At 41.5% G+C, this 18,382-nt stretch overlaps 1 protein-coding gene across 2 annotated transcripts in view; it reads left to right on the top strand.

The window, feature by feature from the left end:
• GUCY2C (guanylate cyclase 2C) overlaps positions 1 to 14,989 on the top strand; it is an 82,396-nt gene extending 67,407 nt beyond the window's left edge. For both annotated transcript variants that reach the window (XM_047065800.1, XM_047065798.1), the window contains exons 21-27: positions 1,146 to 1,304; positions 5,228 to 5,420; positions 7,639 to 7,813; positions 10,268 to 10,366; positions 12,012 to 12,106; positions 13,546 to 13,622; positions 14,722 to 14,989. In XM_047065800.1, coding sequence (XP_046921756.1) covers positions 1,146 to 1,304; positions 5,228 to 5,420; positions 7,639 to 7,813; positions 10,268 to 10,366; positions 12,012 to 12,106; positions 13,546 to 13,622; positions 14,722 to 14,896 — 973 coding nt within the window. In that variant the 3' untranslated portion in view covers positions 14,897 to 14,989. The remainder of the gene's footprint in view (positions 1 to 1,145; positions 1,305 to 5,227; positions 5,421 to 7,638; positions 7,814 to 10,267; positions 10,367 to 12,011; positions 12,107 to 13,545; positions 13,623 to 14,721) is intronic.
• The last annotated feature ends 3,393 nt before the right edge of the window (positions 14,990 to 18,382 follow it).

Raw genomic sequence — 18,382 nt, 5'->3', positions numbered from 1 at the left:
GTTAGGTTTTGTGCTTTAGGACCCAGTCTTTCTTTTTTTTTTTTTTTCATTTCTTTTTTCTTTTTTTTAATGTTTGTTTATTTTTGAGAGAAAGAGAGAATGTGAGAGGGGGATTGGCAGAGGGAGACACAGAATCCAAAGCAGAGGACCCAAGCTTTCTGTTCCAAGGAGAAAACAGAAGGCTCAGCTTTGCTTTTCTCGGTCCTTCTCTTATACTTGTATTTATCACTTCTAGTGCCTTTAAAAAAAAAAAAAAGATTCTCCCTTTATTGTAAATCGTTATTAAAATTTTTTAATTTTAGAAAATAGGAATAAGCAAACAAAGGAAAAACATCACCTATTTATCAATAGATGGCTACTGGTTTTCAAAAATTAAAATTATAATTTTTGCTGTTTTATCAACTTTTCTACTTAATATAGAGGTAGCGTCTTTCTGTATCTTTAACTGTTCTAATTTGTATTTTATACAATGCACGAATATTCCATTGTGTCGTAATATTCCATTGTGTCGTAATATTTTTGTTACGTTTTGTTACTCGTTTGGGTTATTTTCAAACGCTTGCTGTTATAAAGACTGCTGTGACTTTTCTGTAGTTACCTTTCAGCACATTCTTGTGGTTTCCTGTGGCTAGTTCCTAGAAGAAGTGCTGGTGAACTGATCAGTGTGTGTACTTTTAAAGCTTCTGACACATTTTGCCACACTGCCCTCCAGGAAGATCATAGTGGATGTTTTTCCTCCTTACCTCCATTATTACCACTACTCTAACATTTGGTTTAATTTTTAAAAAATCTTGTGTCTATTTCTAGGGGCGCCTTGGTGGCTCAGTCAGTTAAGCGACCGACTTGGTTTCAGCTCAGGTAGTGATTTCACAGTTTATGAGATTGAGCCCCGCATCTGGCTCCTCATTGACAGCACAGAGCCTTCTTGGGATTCTCTCTCTCTCAAAATAAATAAATAAACTTTAAAAATATATCTTATGTCTCTTTCTATTTCTTTAATTTCTCCTGAGGCTAATTTTTTTTAACGTGTGTTGACCCTTTTTATTTTATTTTTTGCTTTATAACTTTTTAATCACATTTGTCCACTATTTTACTGGATGTTTATGCTTTAATAATTTGTAGCAACTCTTTATTACTACCTACAGCCTATTTCACGACAAAAAAAATGAAAGTTATATGGACACCTTGATCCGACGTCTACAGCTGTATTCTCGAAACCTGGAACATCTGGTGGAGGAAAGGACGCAGCTGTACAAGGCAGAGAGGGACAGAGCTGACAGACTCAATTTTATGTTGCTTCCAAGGTAAGGCAGGTTCTCTTGCCAGTGTAGTTTCTCATGATTCCACAGCCATGCCTTCTTTCTTATAGCTGAAAGCGTCAGCATTTTCTTCTAGTATTGTTTTGTTTCCCTTGTATCTACATAAGATTGTTCCCTTTTGCCCATTCTTCAACAGATTATTCAGTTAAAAAAAATACACATACCTTGCTAAGACTTGTTCTGGTCTGTACTGTAAATATCTAGAAGAAAAAGATTATTTTCTTTTAAATTTAAATTTTTTTTAACGTTTATTCATTTTTGAGAGAGAGGGCGTGAGCAGGAGAGGGGCAGAGGGAGAGGGAGATACAGAATCTGAAGCAGGCTCCAGGCTCTTGAGCTGTCAGCACAGAGCCTGACGCAGGGCTCGAACCCACGAACCCATGACGTGACCTGAGCCAAAGTTGGACACTCAACCGACTGAGCCACACAGGTGCCCCCCAAAAAGTTATTTGCAAGCGGCTGTGTGTTGCCCCAGAAAGAGCATGGGCAGTGGAGTTAGCACGGCCAGGGTTCTAACACTTTGCCACTTTTACTAAGTCTGGGACCTGTGGTAGGTCACTGTCTGTCTCTCCCTAATCTCAAAATGGAAATTAAAATTTTCCTCTGGATTCTGTGAGCCATAAGGCACTTGTAGGCACTAACTACCCATTTCTTTTCTTCTTTTCACCTCAAAGTAGAAGCCAAATTACAAGGAGTAGGAACAGTCATTAGTGGAGGAGGTGGGGGGGCCACATATCAGATGCCTCATCACAGAGGCATCTATGGGCTGGCGTCTGTTTTGTGAAACAGTATCACAGCCAGGACATAAAGAGAAAGGAAGTAAGGTTGAAATCCCTATACAGCTTAAAGTTTCGTGAGTGTTAGTACTCAGATAATAACAAAGAAATGTTAAGAGAAGCAAGAAGTTAAAATGTGGAGCTAGAAAACAGACTTTGGCCGAGGGGCCCTTAAGTGTCACAAGTGAGCGGTAATGGTCTCTTCTCGTTCAAGTAGAATAAACTGTTTTGTTAGAGGAAGCCTAAGCTAGACAGTCCAGCATTGGGTGAAATCGTGGAAGCTGAGGTCAGCTAGGCCTGAATTCAAACTGTGTTCCCACCACTGACTACCCATGTACAGTCTTGGACAATTACCTACATGATCTAAGCCTCAGTTTCTTTTGTACCTCACAGGCTAGCCCTAAGAATTTCCCGAAATAGTGCTCAGGATATAAGGTACTTAGCCCAGAGTCTGGAATGTCCATGGCTGTTATTATCGTACATAGTAGCCATGACTTTTATATATAACTTGTGTTCATTATTGTTTTATTTTGAGCCCATGCTTCATTTAGAGTATCAGCTCTATGTTAGCAAAAGGATGATTTTGAGATTGTATGAGCTGTTTTCTCAATAGAACAGTTTCTCTTTGACAAACCCGAGTGACGAGGGTAGGAGTTACCAACATGCTGTGTTCAGTCATCTGTGCCTGAAGGAGGCCTACTGCAGGACCTGTGTGCCCTCAGAATGCCAAGGAACAGCCTGGAAATGGTGCCCTGGTAATAGGCTGGAGCCCTTAATATTCCCATCAGAGATTGCAATTTCTATCAGAGCTTCATAAATGCTAGGTTTAAGATGCATACTTCCTTGCCTGGCCTTTAGTGCTGAGTTGTAACAAAAACAACATCCAGACAATCTGGCTGCCTTTCCCAGGGTGTCATCATCCGTGGTTTTAACCAATACTGTTACTCAAATGATTTGAAACAGCTGGCTCACTGCCTCAGATTTTTATCTTACCTTTGCTGTAATGTGCCACTTTGATCACTAGATGGTAGTTTTAACTTTTGAGTATAGTTGACATGCAATGTTATACTAGTGTCAGGTGTAGGACAGAGTGATTTGAGATTCTGCGTATTACTCCGTGCTCACCACAGTAAGCGAAGTTACCACCTGTCACCATACAGCGTTATTGTCACGATAGGTCTCCCACCCAAGTACTAACCAGGCCCGACCCTGCTTAGCTTCCAAGATCAGACGAGTTCGGGCGCGTTCAGGGTGGTATGGCCGTAGACATATTGTTACGATAGGATTGACTATATTCCCTATGCTCTACTTTTCATCTCCAGGGGTAGATGTTTTATTGGATTGCCACAGGTTATATAACACAGATCTCTTCAATAGCTGCAATACACCATGATTCCAGTGCAACTGTCTGATAATTTATGTAAAAATATATTTGTAAAAGAAAATTAAAATGTACATGAACAATAACTTAGAAGAATCAAAAAGAAGTATTTACAGCAAGATTGTCAATAAACTAAGACTGCATGTAGGAACCAGATTCTACTTAACTGCTTACTTAAACAGTGCCTCTTGGCTTTTGAGATGTTAAAATAAAGTTTTTTCTTCTTGTGGGAGGCCTTTCTAAGACATTTACTGTGTTCGCTAATCTGTGTCAGCAACAGCTTGTTACCAAAGCTCACTGTGTTAAGTCACAGCCCTTCATTTATCTACCAACATTCGTTCCTCTCTTTGTGTACTATTTCCCAAGCTTATATGACTTTTCAGATATAAGCAGTAATATGAAGGGCAAAAATGGTGAAATATCCAATTTTATGATTATATTTATGTATCCTTCAAAAAATTTGCACCCTTATATTGGGCATGTCAAGAAAAACCACCCCAGAAGTGACCCCTGAGAATCCAATCAGCCACACCAAAGGGGTGTTTCTTAAAGGTCCCAGGCTTTGTCATCGCACCAATGGAAAAAAATTCCCTTGATGCTTTGGAGGTTCTCAAAAGGAATGTTGCCTGTCCTTGTGGTTAATGAGCTGTCTTCTGGGAGAATGGAAGACATTGCTATTTGGACACAATTGGCATGCCTCCAGATCATCCCCATCTCCATGAATATCCAAGGTCTGGGTCGTGGAGGAGATGCCGTGCAATAAAAAGACTGAAAGGCGGGAGGATGTTGTGAGTTCTAATACTGCTTCAGTTCTAATACTGGCTGTGGGACCTTGTGAAAGTCATACTTTTTAAGCCTCAGGGTTATCAATGACCTCTATGGCACCTCCCAGTGGCCATGTTCTGATTCTAATGGTTCCATACTTGAGTCCTTTACAGAGCCATCCCAAGGGCAGACAGGGAGCATCCAGCCTCATGTCGGTTCTACTCCATTTAGGCAATTGGCACATCAAGGAAGTGCAGTTCCTTCTTACGGTTCTGTCTTAATTCTGAGTCTGATATACTATTTCTTCTATCTCTGCAACAGAGATATTCTTAGTTGCTTTTATTTGACTTCTGCAGTTTTGCCATAATTTTAACGTGTGTTTACATGGTGACTGACTTTGCTTTTTAAAGGACCCAAAAACATATCAAATGAATTCTCGTTCAGAATATATCAAAGTTAATTTTTAAGTGCATTGTTCCTTTATAGTGATATTAAACAATACCATGTTAAATATGCTTGGGATACAAAACCCTTGGCTCTGATGAAAAAGCCAGATCTGATAGCTGTAGTGATTTAACCTCTTACATTAACGACACACTCTCCTCAGCTTCTGGATGTAGAGCAACATCTAGAAGAGGCTGACAATCAACAAAGTGGTAAAAAGTGGACAAGTATGTATACATATGAGGGTTACGTAGGTACTAGAGTTATATGTACATGCATATAAGGGTTAATAGCCAAGTACTAAGTTAATGCTAAACCTGCATATATACATCTGAGTTCAAATACATGTATCATATGTGTATGTATATATTCTATTCCTATATTCAGTATGTGCAGCCTATCTTTGCTTCCTAGTCACTCCTTTCAGTGGAAATCCCAAATCCTAGGATGCTTTGTGGACAATTACTACTGTCTCACAGATTTATGCGAGATAAGAAAAAAAATTACTGAAGTTGAAGGCATTTTTTCCCTTTCTCATCTAGGCTGGTGGTCAAGTCTCTGAAGGAGAAAGGCATTGTGGAGCCTGAATTGTATGAGGAAGTTACAATCTACTTCAGTGACATTGTAGGTTTTACCACCATCTGCAAATACAGCACCCCCATGGAAGTGGTGGACATGCTCAATGACATCTATAAGAGTTTTGACCACATTCTTGATCACCACGATGTGTACAAGGTAACCACATCACCTCCCAGGCTGAAATGATTGTACCACCCCATGTCAGCAGAGCCCGAGTTGATTGGTTCCTATTATTACTCAGCTCTTATCCTCTCTAAGGTTTAATGAATTTGTGGTTGAACACGAGCTAAAAGTGAAGGGAAGTGAAAGAATAAGAAGGGTCAGAAGTCAAAATGCCCACATGACTTTAAGAAGCACTGTGAAGGAAACAACATAAAGGTCATCAGGAAAGAATTTTAGCTAATAAATTTAGTATTCTCAAATCACCTTTTAAAGAAATGGACAGTGTTTAGACTGATTGCAAATGAAGCAGAAAAGACACTGGAGTTACAACAAGTAGAATAGGAATCTGTTTTTGTTGTTGTTGTTGTTGCTGTTGTTGAAAGAACAAGCATCATTCAAAGAAGATTAAAGGAAAACAGGGAAAACACCCTGTAAGTTCAGAACTGGATCTGTTACCTGACTGGTGGGCTGACCAGTTTCGGGTTAATACTGCCTGAGTCAGAAGAGTAAAGGACAATTGAATTCCCCCATTTTCATGTTGGAAAAGTAGCAGAGCATATGGAGCAAATAACTTTAGAAATAGAGCTCTTCATTCAAATCCCACTTGGCCCTACCTAACTACAACCTCATAAAATACATTTAACTTTACCTATCTGTAAAACGGGATGATAACACCTAACTCAGTGGGTTATTGTGAAGACTATTGAAATAAACCATATGCCTGAAATACTGTATCCTTACAAGTAAAATTTAAAGGTCACTCATGTGACAGTCTGTCATAATGGTTATTACCCACATAGAGGTGTCCCTTTTAGGGTCTGTCCTAGCCCCATCTTCACCCTATGTAGGCCAGAAAGCCACATTAACAACAGTTCTTGTTGGACAGAAAATGGTTATGCCTTGCAGAGACGGTTGGCAAAGAGAAGTTAACTAGTCAACAAATGTGAACTATATAACCATGACAATAACATTAAAAGAGAGGTCATTTGGGGCGCCTGGGTGGCGCAGTCGGTTAAGCGTCTGACTTCAGCCAGGTCACGATCTCGCGGTCCATGAGTTCGAGCCCCGCGTCGGGCTCTGGGCTGATGGCTCAGAGCCTGGAGCCTGTTTCCGATTCTGTGTCTCCCTCTCTCTCTGCCCCTCCCCCGTTCATGCTCTGTCTCTCTCTGTCCCAAAAATAAATAAACGTTGAAAAAATAAATAGGGGCGCCTGGGTGGCGCAGTCGGTTAAGCGTCCGACTTCAGCCAGGTCACGATCTCGCGCTCCGTGAGTTCGAGCCCCGCGTCGGGCTCTGGGCTGATGGCTCAGAGCCTGGAGCCTGTTTCCGATTCTGTGTCTCCCTCTCTCTCTGTCCCTCCCCCGTTCATGCTCTGTCTCTCTCTGTCCCAAAAATAAATAAACGTTGAAAAAAAAAAATTTTTAGAAAAAATAAATAAAAAATAAAAAAAATAAAAAATAAAAACATAAAAAAAAAGAGAGGTCATTTACAAAGAATAATGTTGGTAGGATACTGCTGATACAAATTTGTTTATTACAAGAAAAGTGTTTAGAATCACCATGCTATAAGAATGTGCATTACATCCTGGAGGAAACTACAATTAATTTTTTTTTGTCAAAAAGGATATCAAAAATAAAATGTTAAGTGCTAAAGGTGACTTTTCTGGTAATTAAATGTTATACGCCATCATTCAGATTATAATGTAAACTGTATAGAATTGTTACCACAGGGGCGCCTGGGTGGCGCAGTCGGTTAAGCGTCTGACTTCAGCCAGGTCACGATCTCGCGGTCCGTGAGTTCGAGCCCCGCGTCGGGCTCTGGGCTGATGGCTCGGAGCCTGGAGCCTGTTTCCGATTCTGTGTCTCCCTCTCTCTCTCTGCCCCTCCCCCGTTCATGCTCTGTCTCTCTCTGTCCCAAAAATAAATAAACGTTGAAAAAAAAAAAAAAAAAGAATTGTTACCACATCTAGATTACTTATGTTATTATAAAGTACTCTCATATGGTCAAAATTACTTATCATTCATTTAACTAGACTATAAAACTGTGAAGAAATTTGCATATCTGGTCTTGAACTAGTCCCAGAAAAAGTGTACAGGGCTATGCTCCGACTGGGTTCTCAAAAGCTTTTGTTTTGATACGTAGTCAACTACTTGTTTTTAATTTCTTGTGCCTTTTGAAGGGATAGAATCACTAATGAGAAACTATTTCCACAGGTGGAAACCATTGGTGATGCCTACATGGTGGCCAGTGGTTTGCCTAAGAGGAATGGCAATAGGCATGCAATAGACATTGCCAAGATGGCCTTGGATATCCTCAGCTTCATGGGGACCTTCGAGCTAGAGCATCTTCCCGGTCTCCCAATATGGATTCGTATTGGCGTTCATTCTGGTATGGAGTTAAGCATTGTAGCAAATGGGAACATATAAACCTCTGTGCACCAACTAAATAAGAAAGGATAAAGGGTCTTAAGATGTGATTGATTTTCACATGAAGTTCATCCCGTTACATATCCCGATATAATGAGACAATCCTTTGAGAGTTCTAGGGAACACCACCTTTTACAGCACCTCTGACTCCTAGAATGCTAAACACCAACCACAGACTGAAGTAACAGCCTCCAGATTTCTTCCTAAGTCCTCATATATATTATTTGTTTCCTCCCCATCCCTTCCGTCTCCTGCCCCCAACTTCTGCACATTTTTTTCCCACTAAACTTTTATAGTATCTTTCATGGATTAGATTATCTACAGGGAAAAAAATAGCTGGTAAAATTCCTATAATGAAAGGCATTTATGTCCGCCTCACCCCCTCAGTAGTACTGAAAGTACATGGATCACTTCAAAGACCATGAAAGATACTCAGCCAGGAATGTAAAGATTTGAGAACATCAGCTATAAATGTTATAGAAAAATATAGTTGGAGAGGACTCAGAAGTCATCTGGATTAATCCTTTATCAGGCACAAATTATCTTTATACGTTCCAAGGCAAGTAATAATACAGCTACTTTTAGAATAATCCCAGGAGTCCCTCAAAACTCAGTTTCCAAAGCCAACTCACTCCATCATTAAATAGTTAAAATGATTAACAGTCTTTCCTTGTGTTAAATCGCACCTCCCTATACTTTCTTGCCATTGCTTTTTTCTGCCCTCCAAGGCTCACAGAAGACTCAAAATACAGAAAACCCAAGATCACTCCAGACTCTGTGGCAAGAACCAGATCACTGCATTTGCGAATGTCATCCTGTATCCACAGTGCCTAGCACAGAGCCTGGCAGTAAATATTTCTTGATTTAGTAATGAACCAGTGATATTCTCAAAGTAACAGTAAATGGAAGTTAAAAATTTCTGCCATGTTCACTCTTCCCCAATCATGTCCACAACCATGTGTTAGGGATGTTTCTGTGTACACAGGAGGGGACTTCTCCGGCATTTCCTTAGCCAGCAACAGCACGGGGTCCCTTTTCTGACCCATCACAAATGCCAGGCCTGAGGGACAGCAGCAGGGCTGACTGAACCAAGTCAAGGAGGCTGACTGAACCAAGTCAACCAAGTCTGGTTCCTGGCCCAATCTCTTTTCCCCTGTGACCAACTCAATGTCTGAGCTCAGCACCTGGGCCCACATGCCACCACATTGGGCTGGAATGATAATAGATATTAGGCACACATACCTGGAGAGGTTTAGGCCTAAGAAATTAGGAGGTTGTGGTTAAATACTGATAGTTGAAAACAAGACTTAATATCTGCAGGAATTTCCTGCTACCAGGCCCTTCCCCAGCTTTATCTACTCCATTTCTGAAGTGAAGAGTCACCTGTAATTAGACCTAGCACACCGAAGGCACAGATCAGAGATCTCCTGACCAAGTCGCAGCCTCTGTTGCTCCTTGCCTTCTGTAGGTTGTTCTGTTTTTGTGTGTTTTTGTTTGTTTTTCGGTTGGCTATTTTGTGCTGTTTTGCATTGAACCTAACAAAGAAGGGCTCGGCACTCAAAGGAAGATCCAGTATTTTTATTCTTTTTCAATGTGTGTGGTCAGAGAATTTGTAGGATAAATCTACAAAGGAACTCATACAGATCAAAACCCAATAAGCCGACTAGAAAATCAATAGCTACCGTTATCCAAAAATCCAGTTTTGCAGTTTCTAGATTCATCTTGAACTTCTAAAATGTGTAACTCCTTGCATTCAGTCATTTCACACAAATGCTTCATGAACAACCCTTCTTCCCTGCCTAACATCCTGCTGTGCCCAGTCTTGCTTTGGTTTCTGTTCTTGTCAGGATGCCCTTGTGCCACAGCCCTCCCCACCCCCATCCCATTGCATTTCACCTAACATGTGAAGTGCTCAGAGATGATTATGCCAAGTCCTTGTCTTCTGGGTTCTCCATCATTGGCTCACCAGGCCAAGAAATGCTACTCTGAGTAAATAAAAATAAACTAAAACAAAATTTGGCCATTGAGCCTTCCAGTGTACCAAGCCCTCCAGCATTTCAGAGCTCAGGGAAGTGTGGTGTGGGAGAGTCTCCATTCTCCCTGAGAGCCTTCTATTAAAATACTAAAAACGACTTCCCACGTTTGCAACCTGGATCTCTGGATATCTTCTTGTTTTGTGCAAATGTACTTTTCTGTGCTAGGGCAGAACACCTTCTAGAAGCTTGCCTTGTTCCAACCATATTTTCCTCATTGAATACATCCATTTAAAACAAAAGCCACAGCTCCTTTTTCATACTGCCATCCACTTCTACGTAAAATGAAGGATTCGGCACTGTGCCTGAGAAAGAGGCTTACCCACCTTAACTCCACACTGTGATTTCTGCCGCTTCCACTTCCTGCTTTCTGTGCATTTCAGGTCCCTGTGCTGCTGGAGTTGTGGGAATCAAGATGCCTCGTTATTGCCTATTTGGAGATACCGTCAACACAGCCTCTAGGATGGAATCCACTGGCCTCCGTAAGAAAGGAGATTGCTTTTCTTAGAGGAAGCTTGTGGCTTCCAGCAGAGGGGAATTACAAAATAAAATGCACAATAGGGACATGCAAAGTACAAGGGAAATGAAGGAATGACCTTTCACATTGACTGGACGTGAGCCTGTGTCAATACAGTCCTTGCTGCATTTGCTTTTGTTGTTACCATTTACTGAGAATCATTGTATTCTTACTTTTTAGCTAAGTGGTAAGCTATTTCATTAGTTTTGGTTCATTTGAAATGCATTCAGGTATGCTCTACTTGGAATAGTTATGAAAGTTAGCATAGATCCATGCAAGTTAAAAAAAAAGATTCAATGGGCTAGATATGGAGCATACACTGGTTCACTTTCCTATTCCAATTTAGTTTGCCCAAGAATTGGTTTTCATAAAGAAAAATGTAAGTATTTATTATATGCAAAAGCCTATATTGCATTTGCCTGGCAGGGCAGAGACACCATGAGCTACATGTAGTAGATGCTCCATAAATATTGGTGACAGCGATAGTAATAGAAATATATACAAGAGAGAAAGAGGGGTGCCCGGATGGCTCAGTCAGTTATGCATCCGACTTTGGTTCAGGTCATGATCTCACGGTTCATGAGTTCGAGCCCCACGTCGGGCTCTGGGCTGACAGCTTGGAGCCTGGAGCCCGCTTCGGATTCTGTCTCCTTCTCTCTCTGCCCCTCCCCCACTCATGCTCTCTCTCAAAAATAAATAAGTATTCAAAAATACAATTTAAAAAAAGAGAAAGAAAGCTTTGATAGGCGTGGGCGGAGCTTACAAAAACACAGGTGGTAGAGTGGTATTTTGGTAGTCTACCGACAGCCTGCTACTGATTTGTACTAGAAAATCATGGTGTAAAGGAAGGAATAAGGTTGGGGCCAGACGGATTTGGTTATAATTATAATGACAGAAGTCACTATCTAAGCTGGGGAGGAATCTACCTCATCTTTCTAGGCTTCGGAAGGCTGAAGAAATAAATTGAGGATGGGATACCAAGCTTGCTGGAAGGGTTTCTGGAAGGAGTTGATGTGATGTATGCTAAGCCTCTGATACATGGCAGACAACATAGGATTGCGATTATTCCTACTATTGTCATTGTCTGTGGCACCCATTGAGGGAAAGTGCTGCACCAATGGTGGACCACAACGGGGAATGTCGTCACCAACTATTTATGAGAAGGATAATAGTATCCTCAAAGGGTACAACTTAAGAAGATCATGACCCTGTAACTCCCTCCTGAGTCTCTACCTTGCTGCCCACACTTAAGCTGCTTATTAGAACTTATACACAGGGACCCAAAACCAAATTCCAGCTGTCAAGTTCCATACCACAAACTAAACCCAAGACAAGGTGCAGGGGCTACCGCTCTGTGCTAGAGTGAGAACCTGTAGAGCACAACCTGAGGAACCCTGTCACTCAGCACCCCAAAAAGCAGTGCCAGACCCTCTTTCATCCCATGTGTGATATTTATCTCACTGATTGTATTTTTAAGTGTTCTTTCACTAAACCATCTCAGCTGTCAAGAACATCTGTAACAAATGTCCTGAATCAAGTGGAAACAAATGTGTTTGTATAATATTCTTTAAAATGGTTCAGATTTTCATTGATCTGTTTTGCATTTCCAGCCTTGAGAATTCATGTGAGCGGCTCCACAATAGCCATCCTGAAGAGAACTGAATGCCAGTTCCTATATGAAGTGAGAGGGGAAACATATTTAAAGGTAAGGGATCCGCAGGCAGAAGACCCAGAAAAAGCACTCACTTTGGCCCTCCTCCTTGGACAATGGACATCCAGTGGTCAATAATGTCATCTTCAATGAAGATGAAGAATCCTTTTCTGCCCTCCCCAGAGTGATCACCCATGATCCCCTGTAGGAGAAGCCACCACCAAAGAATGTGAACTCAGAACCCTTTAAATATTTTGAACTAGGGCCAATATGTTATAAAATGTCACCATCATTTCTTCCACATGCATCCAAGTTTTGTCCCCAAGTCCTCCTGCAAAGCTGAGAGCTAAGGTGTGGGACGGGACTTATTTAACTTAAGTCAAAGCCCCCATCTCCTCACTCACTTCCAGGCTTTCACTGCAAGATGCTGCTTCTCTCTAAAACCACCTCTCCAGGGATTGCTTTACCAGTCTGAAGCTGTGGACCAGCTGTGGTCCCCAGACTTCTGATCCAGTGTCATCTGGGTGCTTTCTAAAATATAGATGCCCAGACTCTCCACCAGGCTTGCTGCGGAAGGCCCTCTGTGGATGTAGATCAGGAATCTGTATTTTTAGTGAGTGTGCTCAGTGATCGGGACGTACACCAAAGTTTGAGAACCACCGGTCTCTCCTCTCCACCATGTTCCTCACATTCAGAACAACTACCCTCCAGAGCCACCAGATGTCTCCACTTGGCTCTCAGGCCACTTTTCAAAGGTCCTTAGAATCTTTTCACGATTGGTCTGAAGCCAACTACCAACTCTAAAATGATCTGTCTCCAGGAGCCACAGTGCTTCTGGCCTTTACACTGTGACTGCAACTTGGAAAAGCCTCCTTTCATGTAGACGTGTCCTAATATCACACTTACTTTTTGAGTCCTCCATAAATACACTTTCTATACAGAACATTGCCACCCGAGTAGAAGCGGTGTCTAGATTACTGTGGTCCAAACACAGCCAGCAAACTACTGGCTTGAAAGATGAGTGATTTTTCATTTTTTTTAAGCTTAAGGTGGGGAAACTAGCAAAGGGCTAGTTTTTGTGACAAAATCTTGTGGTGAAAAGGGCTAGAAGAAAATGTAGGTGATGAAAACCAGTTGAATTTCTTGGCGAAGCAGGATTGTACCTCAATTTCCTTCTTTTTTAATTTAGACTTCTTACGATGTTCCTGTAGTGACATTTTGAAATGTCTTTGGGAAAAAAAGAGAACTCTTCTTTGGAAAAAACAAACATGTCTGGGGGGTGAGAGGCTTATTTTCAAAAAGGCACTTGGAAATGAAGATCTGTCTAGAGAGGATGAGAATCACATCGGGAACAGGTGCTGTGCTGAAATGTAGGCAGTGATAAGAAACATGGAAGGGAAAGGTCTCTTGGAAATGACTATTTGTCAGAATGGCAGGCTGGAACTGACCTGTCTCCCTGGCCTCTGTGGCACTCACCTTGCTTGCCTCCCTAGGGAAGAGGAACCGAGACTACCTACTGGCTGACGGGGGTGAAGGACCGGGAGTACAACCTGCCAACACCTCCTACTGTGTAAGCTGCTGGGGGGTGGGTGTGGTGGGGAGGGGACAGGCGAGTGGAAGTCTTGGCTTTGACAGCTGTGCCACATACAAGGAATTTCACTGTGGGCAAAAAGCTTGGCTAGTGGCAATGATCTATTGAATAAGAGGCCAGGGACTACATACACGAGAAGTTTAGAAACCTCCCCCTCTGGCTGCCAGACATGGGGTGTTTCAGGCATGCTCAGAACAGAGGGTAGTTGACCGCTCACCTCCTGCATGACAGGTTCGGGCATGAGTGGAGCATGCTGGGGCAAAGAGGCACCCTAATCTCTACGGCTGCCAACGGCTCTCTGCTGGGCTGCTGGAAACGGGCCCTCTTCCAGTCCCAGGACTGCAGTTCTGCGTTTTCATGTGGAGCTTGGGTTCTCCCAGAGAGGAGGAAGATGAGGTTTCAGGTCTAACGAACAGGTTTCAGTTCCCTTGAAGATGACTCAAATGACCATCCAGTTGCACATTTCGTTGCTGCAATAAGTCATACAGCTGTTACTGTGGCTTTTGCTATGGCACAGAGACCCTGTCTTGCAGACCCCTAGATGCTGGACCCACATAGACGGCAAGCCTGAAGAGAAGCCAAAACAACCCAGATCTTTTCTGGGCCCCAGGTCCATTTCAAACTCTTGAAACCCACCATCCCTTCTAAGCCTTCCTCAGACAAGAGCCATGCTCCAGGATGTGTGGAACCAAGTCCTCAGGCTTATGTTGCAGGGGCCTTTCGTTGTCGTGGCTTCTTTTCTCCTCCCTGCGGTGGCTTGCATAAACCTCACTGCACTTCCAAATCAAGCAGCGTGTTGTTTCAGTTTGAAATTGAAATATAATTTTCCGCTCAAAATATATTCTGCTCTTTCTCCAATTACACAGAGCAGGGATGGCAGCTCTTTTAAACTTGTCAAAAGCAAGGCTCATTCTGTATTCTCCGGACTCCCGGTGTTTGGTGCAGAATAAGCATTCCGAATAAGAATTCGATAAAATAAGCATTCTTTTGGGTAAACTGAACTGATTGTTCTGGAGCTAAGGAATATTCTGTGTGAATTGCTGAGAAGTGCCATTTTTTCTCCCCACTCTCTTTCCAGGGAGAATCAGCAGCGCTTGCAAGCCGAATTTTCCGACATGATTGCCAACTCTTTGCAGAAAAGACAGGCGGCGGGGATAAGAAGCCGAAAACCAACACGGGTGGCCAGCTACAAAAAAGGCACTCTGGAATACTTGCAGCTGAACACAACAGACGAGGAGAACACCCATTTTTAAACCAAAATGAAGTCCAAGGACTCAGCAAATTAAGTACAGCCTCACTTAGCGGCCTCAAGTGTCCCAGAGACCTAATGCAATAGAAGACTTGGATACTACACTCTGCTTCGCCTTGGCTGCCCTGTCTGGAACACAGACTTGCCTCTATGAATCAGATGTGCGCTCTCAGCACAAAAATTACCCTTTACTCTGGAGTCTGACCTCAACAGTGACTCCAGGGAGCTTCCACCTGGGAAAGAAGAGGAATGGATGTACTATCTCTAGGTTGAAGAGATTGTGTTCTTACTTCATTTGTTTTGTTTTCGTTTTTGTTTTGTTTACTGACTCATTTTCCTTCTGCATTCATGAGAGGAGTTTTTTAAATTGTCACAATTATATCTTAAATAACTTTTCTCCATTAAACTATATTTAACTCATAATTTTTGCAGGAAGCATGCTACATGTTAGGCAGGAATAAAAGTTAAAAATTTACTGAGTCTGTGAATGTGTTTCCACCTGCTCCAGCCATTTCCCTGAAATGCTGCAGCCATCGTCTTGTGCTTGCTGAAAAACTGTGCTTGCTAAATTCCCCAGCACTGAAGTCAGGCAAAGCCAGCACTGTGGCTCAGGGCCAAAAACCTTGATGTTTAGTATCACCTGCTCCACATGAGGTGATTTCACATGTAGCCTTCTACCACGGGAGGCGGGACGGACCTACAGTTGTCTCCGGTCTGAGACAAAGATCAAATGTTACTTCCCGGTAAATACAAAGTCCAGTAAAACCTTGGATTGTGACTAACTTGTTCTGCATGTGTTCTACCAGATGAGCAAGCATTTCTAATAAGTTTTAACTTGATAAACAAGAGATGTCTTGCAATACAAGTAGTACATGACACCCAACGTCACCTGATCATAACTGAGCCAATGGTTCTTTTCTCTCTCTCTCTCATTGCAGGATTGTGGGTGACCATCCCCCATGCTTGATGCTCAGTTTCAGGCCACAGTGTTTGGCAGAAATCAGTGATTTTTTCAGAACATTGGAAGGTGCCCACAACTGGCACTAATATATTTTTTTGTCACTTCAAAGCACCTTTGGACAGTCCTTTGCTTCTCCATACAAGAGTAAACTTAGGAATGCTTTGCTTTATTCTAGGTCATTGGATAGGTTTCTTGTTAAAGTTACATACAAAGAAAAAGATTCCATTGAGCCAATAGATAGCAGTGAATCCATTATTGATAGTGAAAGTCGTCCTACACAATCGGCTTCCTCTCTCTTGTCTCCCTCACACCAGCCACGAAGGTTTTCAAAGGTAAGAACAGGTTAATTTGTTTAAGTTTATTTATATTTTGTATTTTCTTTATTGTATCATATTACAGTATTGTAATCATTTTTATATGAATATTTTTGGGTTGTGGAACGAATCATCTGAGTTTCCATTATTTCTTATGGGGAAATTCTCTTTGATATACAAGTGCTTTGGATTACAATGTGTTTCCAGAACGAATTATGCTTGCAAACCAAAGTTTTACTGTACTTTAAACTCTGCAACTATCCCCTTCCTGCCATCCAGCAGCCATCTTCTGCCCCCTTTTCCTGGCACCCCAACATGACTCATTTGCTTAAAATCTCGGGGGGAAAGACAAAAGACAGCTGGTGTTGAGTAGAGTAGGATCGGCAAAGGCAAGAACAAGTATGTAACGCTTCTGCCACTTAACCTTCAGAAATCAAGTGCTTCGACCATATTACTCCTACCCCAGCCTCTACCACAAAAACCACTCCAGAGATTAGGAAACATGTTACGTCTTCTCCATCACCTGGAAAAACATAAAACCAAAAATAGTAAAATATATTGTCTTCTGATTTATATGTTTAGCACTTCATATGCAGCATGGGTCCTTAACCTGGGATCTGGAGTTTTATAACTTGTGTCTCAGCACTCTACCTCATTGGCTTTACAATTACAAAAAAGTATGCTTGTAAAGCAAGAATTCTCATACATGCAAGATAGTTCAGAAAGTTTGTCATCCATGAATTCCATGTGAAAAAAAGTACAAAAGGAAGTACTCTGTTAAACAGGAAAGAAATTCAAGAGGAATACAGGAAATGCTAAAATCAATGCTTTTATACCTTTGATGTATACTCCTCTTAAAAACTAAAGATAGGACTTAAAAGTATTGAAATAGGGGTGCCTGGGTGGTGCAGTCGGTTAAGCGTCCGACTCCAGCCAGGTCACGATCTCGTGGTCCGTGAGTTCGAGCCCCGCGTCAGGCTCTGGGCTGATGGCTCAGAACCTGGAGCCTGTTTCCGATTCTGTGTCTCCCTCTCTCTCTGCCCCTCCCCCGTTCATGCTCTGTCTCTCTCTGTCCCAAAATAAATAAATAAACGTTGAAAAAAAAATTTTAAAAAAAAAGTATTGAAATAATAATACAACTAAATCAATTAGCTATGCGTTTTGTCTGTTTAGTACCAGCTATACAGTATCAAAAAAGTAATTAGGATTTAAGTGAGAAAGGCAATTTTACCTTATTCTCCTTTTTTATAACCCCCTAGAAAACAATGAAAAAAACAGATTATAGAGGAGACAACTAAAGAAGCAAGAAATACTCAAGATTTTAAACTTCAATTTCAATTAAAGATGAGCAATTTTAAAATATATAACACATAAATGCATACCTGTTCAAAAACTGTCATCTGGAAAAAAATAAGGGAGAAACCTTGAGCCAGCTCTTACTCCCTCAAGACCTCAAGCAGGAAAGAGATTTCCCTCAAAGTTAACATTACATCCTAAAAGGCTGATCTCAGGGCAGATCTAGGCCATGAACAAGCAGGAAATGACCCTAAATATTTGAAAGCTTCAGAATGGCAGAAAAAATAGAAATTATGTTGACATAAGATCTTCAACTTCAACCATGTTGAAGACCTTCCATTCCACTGGAGGAGATGCCAGAAGTGAAGCAGAGGAAGGAGGGAGGGGGAGACAATCATTTCCATAGCAATTTTAAAAGGCTCAGATATGAATTACATTAACCATTCAATGGAAACACTCAGTGCAGTCTAATAGAGACATGTCAGCCTCACATGTACATTTCTTAGATTTTTATTTTGAAAAAAAATAACAGATTCATAGGAAGTTGCAAAAATAGTACAAGAGACAGTACAAGATGGCATAGACACATTTCTCCCTGATCTTCCTCTCTAAATACATGTAAATGTCCTCTCTAAATGTTATGTAAATCCGTAATATAATGCAAGTCACAATCAAAGGAGAACCCAGTAGGATGGGAAGAGGAAAACAGACTTGTTAGGGACATCAAGACTGACAGAACAACATTGCAACAGAGTGTCTTGCTTCCCTCTACCCAACAAAATGAGGCAAGCCAGGCCCAGCATTTTTAGACTTTTAACCAATCAACAAAACTACTTTGCAACTTTGTCAAAATCAGCTGTCCATACATGGCTGATTCTACTTCTGGGTTCTCTATTTTATGCCATTGATCCAGGCATTT

Source organism: Lynx rufus, unplaced genomic scaffold, assembly GCF_022079265.1.
Source record: "Lynx rufus isolate CCGP_SWC_20201006 ecotype Redwood Valley unplaced genomic scaffold, mLynRuf1.p SCAF_7, whole genome shotgun sequence".
Lineage (NCBI taxonomy): Eukaryota > Metazoa > Chordata > Mammalia > Carnivora > Felidae > Lynx > Lynx rufus.
This window is presented reverse-complemented; position numbering and strand designations above follow the sequence as displayed.